General features: G+C 33.0%; 2 protein-coding genes across 2 annotated transcripts in view; both read left to right on the top strand.

The window, feature by feature from the left end:
* The window catches only part of LOC142354601 (ubiquitin carboxyl-terminal hydrolase MINDY-3-like), a 245816-nt gene that overhangs the window by 43098 nt on the left and 192238 nt on the right, over nucleotides 1-10480 (top strand). The window lies entirely within an intron of this gene.
* LOC142354435 (uncharacterized) overlaps nucleotides 372-10480 on the top strand; it is a 31566-nt gene continuing 21457 nt past the window's right edge. Inside the window, exon 1 of the mRNA XM_075406729.1 lies at nucleotides 372-436. Within this exon, the coding sequence (XP_075262844.1) occupies nucleotides 403-436 (34 nt within the window). The 5' untranslated portion in view covers nucleotides 372-402. The remainder of the gene's footprint in view (nucleotides 437-10480) is intronic.

Genomic DNA, 10480 nt, shown 5'->3' with positions numbered 1-10480 from the left:
TATATATATATATATATATATATATATATATATATATATATATATATATATATATATATATTATACATATATATATATATATATATATATATATATATATGTATAATATATATATATATATATATATATATATATATATATATATATATATATATATATATATTATACATATATATATATATATATATATATATATATATATATATATATATATATATATATATATATATATATATATGTATAATATATATATATATATATATATATATATATATATATATATATATATATATATATATATTATACCATATATATATATATATATATATATATATATATATATATATATATATATAAAATGCTTTGGGGGTGTTTTGAGATTATCCTGGAGGAAGAAATGTCATGTGTGAAGAGGATTACTTTGTCACTACAGAAGGTTTGTTTTGCCTTCCCATTATTTTCTTATTACTATCTTTATGACAATTTTTGGTTATCTATAATGCATCAAATTTTTGATCATGCAATTGCGATTTTGAAACTAAAACTAACTAAGGTTTTGGCCTCGGTTTATGACAATAAACCTCTTGACAAAATATGGCATGAAAAGACCATGCTCGACTCTGAGTGAAAAGACTTATTCTTGACCCATGTTCTTGCTGCTTGACGCGTTATCTCGATTTAAACTTTTCTTGCTTGGCTTCAAATCGACTCGAATCTAATGCTCGACTCTAGTTGGACCCAAACTTTTTATGCTTGACACAGCAATTTAACTTGAACTTGAAAAGCCTGCTATTTCATATTAGGTAGTCAACGGTCACAACCTTTTAAACTTTTTCAATATTCAAGAAGTTTTAACGATTAAAATACCTGTGCTATAAAAGCACAGTTTCTCTTTCTGTAATCAAAATGAAGGACACTTAAAATATGACAGTACACTCATTGTTTGTAAAGTGGAAAATTTAAGGAGTTTGACAATTAGCTCCATGCTATCGTACAAATTTGTAATTGGATATTTCAACAATTAGTTCATTTCAAGAATTCGAGGTTTCTTCAGAATTTTTGGCGGAAATCAAGGTGTTCTGCCTGTTTGGCAGTAATTTGCAAGGTAAAATTGGTGTTTTTGTGGATGTCTACGCATCTTTGGAAAAAAAATGCGAAAAATCAACCATAATTTGTGCCAAATTATTAATTTTTTCGACCTATGAAAATACCATGCTATAACAAAATGTGTATAAAGAAAACATCACACTGGACCCTTGAAAATAACAAGCTCAACATTAATTTGCTAAGAAACGACCTTAGTCGGACCCATAAAAATTTTTAACTTGACTTTGATAATGAGCTGGAACGTGTATTTATAGTCAATACTGAACCCCACACTAGAATTATAATTTGATTTATTTTAAATATATTTCAAATTGTTTCTAATTTCTAAGGCCATTACGTTCTGACGGAAGATTTCCTATTTTAAAAACCAAACATGCCTGCCTTTTCTTACGTATAAAACCGATTACATCAACTTTATCTTATGTTTTTAAAGCAAACATACCGACGATTTCTTCCCGTTTAAAACCAAACATACCGACCATTTCTTACGTTTCAAGCCAAAAATAACCATAATTTGTGGCAAATTAAAAAGTCTCTTGACCTATGAAATGACCATGCTATACCAAAATGTGTTTAAGGAAAACTTCTTGATGGACCCTTGAAAATACCGAGCTCAACATTAATTTGCTAGGAAACAATTTTAACCGGGCCCATAAATGTTCATTAATTTGACTTTGATCAGGCGCTAGAACGTGTATATCTTAGCCAATACTGAACCCCCCTCCCCCACTATAAATATAATATGATTTAAATTTATTTCAAGTTCAAATGATTTTAATTTGGGAGGCCATTAACTTCTTAACGAACTTTTCTGATATTAAAAATCAGATATACCGACGTTTTTTTACGTTTAAAGCCAATTAGATCGATTTTATATTACGTTTTAAAAGCAAGCATAACGATAATTTCTTCCATTTAAGACCAAGCATAGCGACAATTTCCTACGTTTAAAGCCAAACAAACCAATGTTTTCTTATGATTAAAACCAATTATATCAACGTTATCGTGCGTTTTTAAACCGAATACACAGACGAGTTCTTAGGTTTGAGACGGATTATACTGCCATACCAAATCTTTAAAAAAATCGAACATTCCAACGGTTTCTTACGTTATAAACCAAACATACCGAATCCCAGAGACCAACATGCTGACGATTTTCTTACGTTTAAAAATGAACATACCGAATCTAAGAAACAGAACACACCCGCAAGTTCTTACGTTCAAAACAAAAAAACAAAAAGTTCTTTTGTATAAAAGCCGAAAAAGACGACAATACTCAAGAAATGGACGCTTTCGTCGTTTTTTGTCTTTTTGAATCCTGAATCCGAGTACACTGATGTTCCTCTTATATTAAAAAAGCGAGAATTTCTGTAGTAGGGAAAGTCGTTATACACATGGTGAGGTCTAAAGCTGTGAAAAGCAAATACAAAATTATCCATGATCTCAGGTAATTACGTTACGATCCAGTAGCCCTACTTTTGTCTAGTCTTGACCTAGTTTGTGGCATTTTTGTCAAAAAAAAAGATAAAATACTGTATGTTAGCAATTGGTACAGCCAGCTGATCTGGTGACGCCATATCTCTCATTGTGAAGCCTGTTGATACAATTTTTGAGATACGTGCTGTAGACTACGCAAAATAGATCAAATGGAGAATTTTGTTTTGTAAGGGCGATTGTTCTTAACGTTGAGATGATTTTATTGAACTGTTGGTCTGTAATAAACAGATCAATTGTGAGAAAAAATTTAAAAAGTCTTCTTTTACATATAAGGTATTCAACCGTCACAACTTTTCGAAACTTTTCAATGTTCAAGAAGTTTCAAAAAAATAAATAGTAACGCTGTACTGAAAATGGGAAAATGGGAACTTTTGTCCCAGAATTAAAAAGGGATGTTTTATCCCACTTTTTAAATGGGAAATTAATTCCCACATTGCTGACTACATATAGGAAGCCAATTTTTATATCAATCAGAACAGCACAGTTCAGTTTCAGTTCAGTTCAGTTAATAGTTGATATTCCGTTCTTCAATCACCCAGTTTTATAGCTATCACCAAGCATTTGTTCAACAGTTGTTAACCGGTTGTTCTCGTTGAAGTTACCAGCAGTTGTTTTGTTTGTTAACTAGTTTTAACATATGATATCAATCTTGCTTAAATCCTTATTTATATTGTACCACCCCAACTGTTTTTATAATAAAATTTTAAATTCTATTCCTTTTATCTTTAGAACATCAAAGCTAAGCTCTCTTTGTATACTCCCATTTAAGCGGCGAGTATAAATTGGTGCGACCAGTGAGGCTCACTCAAGGTTAGTAAATTCTATGTTCTAAAGACTCTAACTTTAATTTCGAACTTAAATAGAATCTGTTGCGAGACAAAAAACTTAGGAAAAATTTCCAAGTTGTCTCATTTCTATGTTCTGACTTAAATAAGTCGAACTTAACACTTCGTTTTAAATCCTATGTTAAAGTTGTATCAGCTATTTCTAAAATTTCCTATCTTTCGTCAGTTATCTGACTTTAACAAAAGACTTAGAAAAATTTCTAAGTTCTCAAAAAAAATAAATTGTACCCAGAGGACGTAATTCTTAGACTATCTAAAGTTGTCTCTGGTACTTACAAAAATACTTAACTTATCTTAGATAAAATAAAGACTTGGCAAACGTCCAAGTATTTTAAATAAAAATGGCTGATGCTCCTATTTCTTTGAGTAATGTATCTTTAACTACATTTTCAGGTAACGATCCAAGTCAAAGTGCTCTTGACTTTTGGAATTCTGTTGATCGAAAGGTAAAATTTTCATTAGGAGTTGTTCCTACTGATCCTGATAAGAAAAAGAGTTATGAAAATAGACAGAGATCACTATTTGGGTCCCTTTTAACCGATACAGCCTTAGAATGGTTTAATACTATCGATGAGGCTAAAGTCTTAAATGATATTAAAAACGACTTTCTTGATAGATTTACTGACGGTCGTGATAAATTTAAGCATAGATTAGAGGTAGAAAATGCTTCTAGACAAGAAGGTGAATTAATAAAAAATTATTTTCATAGAGTCAAGCACGCGGTTGATAAAGGTTTGCCAGAAGACTTAACAAATGTAGCTAATGCTGATCGAGCGCAAGAGGCAGTAATACAATCCTGACAAAGAGAACAGGAATATATTGATTTTGCTATAAGGGGACTGCAACCCCCCTCACTAAAGCGAAAAGCACATGAACGGCGTATCAAGAAACCTAACGAAAGTTGGGATGACTTAAAAGAACATCTAATAACGCAAGATTCAACTTGTATAGTTATTAATGAGAATTCGGCTAAACAACCTTCAGACAAAATATCGTCCTTAGAGACTCAAATTAAGGAACTTACTAGCTTAATAAAAAGTAACGAAGTAAGTGCTATACAAAGTACGAACAATTTCAATAGAGACCCGAATATAAAAGGACGAGCCAATAATACTAGGTTCTGTGAGTATTGTAGAAATCACGGACACTCTATTTCTACTTGTAATAAAAAGAAGTTAGACGACGAAGTACAAAAGATTAGAAAGGAATTATTAGAGCAAAAAGAGACCAAGCCTACATTTAGTAATAACTACAGACGAGGTGCTTGGAATAACAACCAATTGAATAGTAGAAATAATAGTTATAATAACAGAGCCCAAAACCCAAATTGCTTTTAAAATAGCCAGAACGGCTACAAGTACGGCAATAGATTTAACCAAAATAAGCAATATGACCAAAGATTTCCCCGAGAAAATTCATTTCGGCAAAATGAATATGCTGCTAAACAATTTTATGAGCATGAAAACAGCCAATTCAATAGAAATTAAGCCCATAGTAATACAAGGCCTACTTTACAACAAGACACAAAGTAATAAAATACGCAAAATGAAAACAACGTTCGTTGGATTCAACAAGAAGAAAACAACGTTGACTATTGTGACGCTATCTCAGATTTATTTCCTTTAAACTAATACGGTCTCCGAAAAATAAGAATAACACATCAAATCCAAAAGCCCGAATTTTCTTGAACTTATATCACTTTGCTACCGGAGACAATAAAAAACATAGTGGCTTAGAAATAGAATTCATGATTGACCCAGGATCAACTTGCACTATAATAAATTACTCAACATTTCTTGAGCTTGACCAATTGGGGCAACAAATAAACATCCAGACCTCAGGCAATAAAACAAGAACCTATAACGGTTCTGAAATACGCATGATAGGCTAGACTATACTAACTTCATACTTCGATACAGACGGGAAATATAAAGCAAATCATAGAGTATGGGTTACTGAGGAGAAAACTTCTAATTTACTAGGAGTGGATTTTTGTCATACCTTTCTTAAAGCATTATACTTTGACATCCCAGCAGTAGAACTGAAGACTAGCGATAAAGGAGTTCTTAGTTTTGGCTCGCTAAATAATGAAAAGTAATATCCCCAAGTCTCTAAATTGAATGCAGTGATAATACATCAGCCCTTATATATCCCAAAAGTCTACATTTCTCTACAAGCACAAGTGTAGTGAGCAAGATATATTTCCGAAAGGCACTTCTTTTGTACCTAATAGGACTACAATAAAAACCGAGTTGTGCTTTATAAATACTATTTGTACTAAGAAGGAAAAGCAAATCCCCCTACTCATTGAAAACCACAAAAATCATCAAGTTACACTAAATAAAGGGGTAATTGGATTTACTATATGTGATATTTCAAACAACACCCAAAAATACAGTATTCGTGACTTAACGAATTTACTTATTCTGTTATCAATAAATGCGAAGAGCTTGATAGTTGCTTTATGTTAAATACAACTACAAATACTATATCCGAATCTACTGATCTAACTGCTGAGTGCATTAGGTATACTAACTTTGACGAGCGTTCAATATTCGACGCCAATATGCCTATTATTCATACTATATCTAGAGACTTAGTATTAGACAAAGGGTTTACTGCCTCCCTCATTAAAAGATACCCCAACTTAAAAAGAAATATTCTACAATACTTTAAAAGTGTTGGATCGGAGAATGAGGCAGACCACGAGCTAATACATTTTCAAGATGAGTATAGTCAGCAAATGATATATAGCCTTGTAATGAAAGAATATTATAACTCTCCCCCATACGAAGCAAGTGAAACTTGTTCAGTATTTTGTGAGCTACAAAAAACACTTATGCTTGACGGCATAAGATGTATTGCTATGCCTAAGATAGCATGTGGCGGAGACCCCAGACTGTGGAAAAGAATAGCTAAAGAACTAGAGGAACACTTTAAACACACAGGAATAACTATTTATGTATACATTAGTGGCAAAGAATTACAATTAATAAATAATATAGAAAATCGCCCTCTCACTGACGAGCATATCGCCGAAATAATGGAGCTATCCGCAGAACAACTAGTAGAGAAATATGAAAGCGAGGATGAAATTGCAACTGACTTTTCTAAAGAGGCAAAAAGGAAATGCCAGCCCAAATCAAAAGAACAATTTCCAATATTCCGCTCAGCATATCAAGTAAAAGAATTAATACATAAATTTACTACGAGTGTACATGCTGGACAAAATACTCTTTTCAACAAAACAGAATTCTTACAAAAATTCGATTTTACACAAACCGACTTAATTGAGAACGAACTCTTCCGACTTGCAGATATACTACTTACAGACAACGATGTATATTCACATCATAAATATGACACTGGCTGTACTAAACAACAATTTAATATACCCCTAATAAAAAATGCAGAATTCAAAAAGCAAAGACCTAGTAAAGTACCCTTCCATTTAAGGGATAAACTCGAATTACTGATGGACGAGTTAATACAAGCAGGCATTATAAGAGAACTAGATGAACATGACGATATGAATAGCTGGTTCGTTAACCCAATCATAATCCTTCCCAAGAAGGATTACGTCAAACTAGTAATAGATGCTCGCTATCTAAACTATCTTACTGACACAAGTAATTCAAGTTGGCCGTTAGAACCACTACAAGTTCTAATAACCCGAGTAAATGGATAATATTTTATAAGCAGCGACCTTTCTTGTGCTTATCATCAAGTGCCGCTAACGCCCGAAACACAAAAGTTAACAGGATTTATAATAGGAGGAAGACAGTATACTTATCAAGTCGGCTTCTATGGATTAAAACCACTACCCAATTTCTTTAGTAAATTAATGCGCTATGCATTTGGACCTCTTATAAAAGAAAAGAAGGCTATCACATATATTGACGACACACTACAACAATCTAATTCTAAAGAGGAAATGTTCAATATAATGAATGAATATCATGCTCTATTAAGAAAGGCTAACTTAAAAGCTGCACCGGATAAAACAATGTTCTTTTTACGAAGAGTAAAATTTCTCGGACACGTTATATCAGAAAATACACTTTCCCCAGTTATATCGCGTATTGAAGACATTAGAAATTTAAAGAATCCGGAATCAAAAACTGACGTTCTTAGCGTATTAGGAGCAATGGGATTCTACTCAAATTATGTGATAAATTTTCATATAGATGCTAAGCCCTTGTACGATTAAACAAGAGGCGATGTAAATTTCAAATGGGAAGAAGAACACGAGAAAGTATTCAATATACTAAAAGAAAAGTTCGCACATGATATATCCCTAGCAATTCCAAATGCGAACTACCCCTTTCATATACATGCTGACTCGTCTAACTTAGGCACTGGTTGTATACTAATACAACAATTCCCTGATAGAAAGAGAATTGTATGAGCGAACTCTAGAGTATTCGACAAAGCTGAACAGAAAATGTCCCCACAGCATAGAGAATTATGCGGAATAATATCTGCACTACAAACTTACGATTTTTATTTAATAGGCTCCCCATTTCCCACATATGTTTTTTGCGATCACAGGCCAATACTATTTTTTTGGTCTAGGCGCGGACAACTTTCGCACAGATTTTTCAAATATCAAGTCGTCCTAACTAAATTTCAGAACTTGAAAATTATATACACCGAAGGCAAGAACGTAGCATTTCCTGATTTACTGAGTCGACAAGTCCCGATAGAGGAAGCAAAGAAATTTCAGATTGAACATAAAACAATACCTAAAGATATAAATTTTTACACTTCGGATTTAAAGCCTGTCTCTTACTCTGTGTTGCACAAAGAGGATAAAACAAACTCGTCTAACGATTCTTACCCTATACTAGCACAAGTACAAGGTGGAACAAGAAAAGTAATGAATATATCGGATAATGATTTTAGTATTTCTGACGCACCCAAAGGATTTACAGACTCTTGTAATGCTATACATAATGTAGCCGACTATTTCAATTTTGGCAAAAATATAAATCAAATAGTTAAGCTCACAGATAGTAAACAATCGGATAATATATATAGTGAAATACAAGAAGAAGTAAACTATGTAGAATTGGACGACTCAGGATATAATGACGACGAATTTAGTGACGTTATAGATAATTTAGTCGATCCAACATTAATACATGCACTAGAGAAGGCAAAAGAAATCTACAAAGAGCGTACAAAGAATTATACTCTTATAGAGTCAACAGCACTACATAATGAGAATGTCAAATCAGATTGCTCTGATTTGCAAACGAAGTTAACTGAATTTGCTAAAAAGGCACAACTAGATATTGAGACTATACTACAAGAACAAAATAAAGACCCTGTATTACATATAGTACGGAAATGGATAGAATCAGGCAACGAACCTGAACACTACTATATGACTCGACAATGTAAAGCATTAAAAGCTTACAAGAGTATATATAAGTTATTACTACTAGATGAGAGTTATAAACTACTATGTTACAATAAACCTAATGAGAATGGTTCCTTCGAACTAAAGATATGTATTCCTATCTCTCTATTTCTAAAGTGCTTCGAGCTAGCACATAGTAACCCAATGAGTGGCCACCGTGGCGATGCTAGTACCTTAAACAATATATCCAGATTCTTTTACTGGCCTGGAATGTATAAATGGGTTACGATGTTAATCCACGATTGTTTAGATTGTCAAAAAAATAAAAGTAAAAGACACGATTTAAACGAAGCACACTTACAACAATGGGGCGAATTGGAGACAACTCCCTTCCACACTATACATATAGACCATAAAGGACTTTTTCGGCCTCCTAGTAATGGCAAGCACTACTGTCTTGTAGTTGTAGATTCATTCTCTAGATATGAACAAGTATACGCTGTTAAGTCCGCTACTTCTGACGGGACTATAAAACAAATGGAGAAATTTATAACTAGCTTCGGAATACCTCAACACATAGTGCATGATAACGGTACTGCTTTTATGAGTAGTGATTTTGTAAACTGGAGTTTTGAGCTTGGAATTACACTGAGGCCACGAACAGCATATTCATCTTGGACTAACGGGAAAGTAGAAGCTCAAAATAAGCACCTTACAAACTATCTTAGACACTTTCTAAATACTACTGGAAACAATTGGGCAAAATTCGTTGACAAATGCGCATAATAAAGCAGTGAATTATAGTACTGGCTATACGCCGTACGAAATTATATTCGGAATAAAGCCACAAATACCTATTTCACTTAGACTAGGATTGCTGCGGGATAATAAGAAGAATTGTATATCTCAATATTGTCAGGACTTGCCTTCACATACACATTGTAAAAATTCGTGTAAAAACGAAAAGGTAGATATTCTACTACAAAATAGATTATCCAATACTGTACTACAACGTGAAACAGATTTTAAGAACATATATTGTAATACTTATACTCGTTGTCGTCAAGTTACAAATAAAGCCCATGAATATAGAAATAGATTTAAGCTCGGACGACCAATCAGCATTGGAAGCAATGTCCTACTAGAGAATCATTCTAAAAGCTTACTTATATCTAAGAAGCTACAATCACTTCGGTCCGGTCCATACACTGTTACAAAACATATAACTAATACAACATATGAAATACAAGGAGACGAGACACAACAAAAAAGAGTAGTGCATAGAAATCACATGGTAGAGTATTTTCCAAAAGAAAGAGAAATACAACCCTTAATCGCCGATTATACTACTGTATATGCTGAACCCGAACAATTCTATGATAACTATAACAGGCATTACATAGACAAATTTAACACTACCCAACCTAGCAATATTATGCACTATATGCCTTGGCCAGTATTCAACTCCCAAATAGTAGACCCACTACTACTGCTTCTACTAATATTACTACTAGATGTAGTAGCAGTAACCCTCCGATTGATTCCGGCATTGACACATTAGGACTCCGAACATTATTTAATACACAACAGCAAGTTACTTCGCCTAGTAAGTCATTTAGGCCACAGCATATATCTACCCCATATCCAAGAGGACCTCTTAGTTATC

Source organism: Convolutriloba macropyga, chromosome 15 (assembly GCF_964194025.1).
Source record: "Convolutriloba macropyga chromosome 15, txConMacr16.3, whole genome shotgun sequence".
Taxonomy (NCBI): Eukaryota; Metazoa; Xenacoelomorpha; order Acoela; family Convolutidae; genus Convolutriloba; species Convolutriloba macropyga.
Note: the sequence above shows the minus strand (reverse complement) of the source record. Positions and strands in the feature narration are given on the sequence as shown.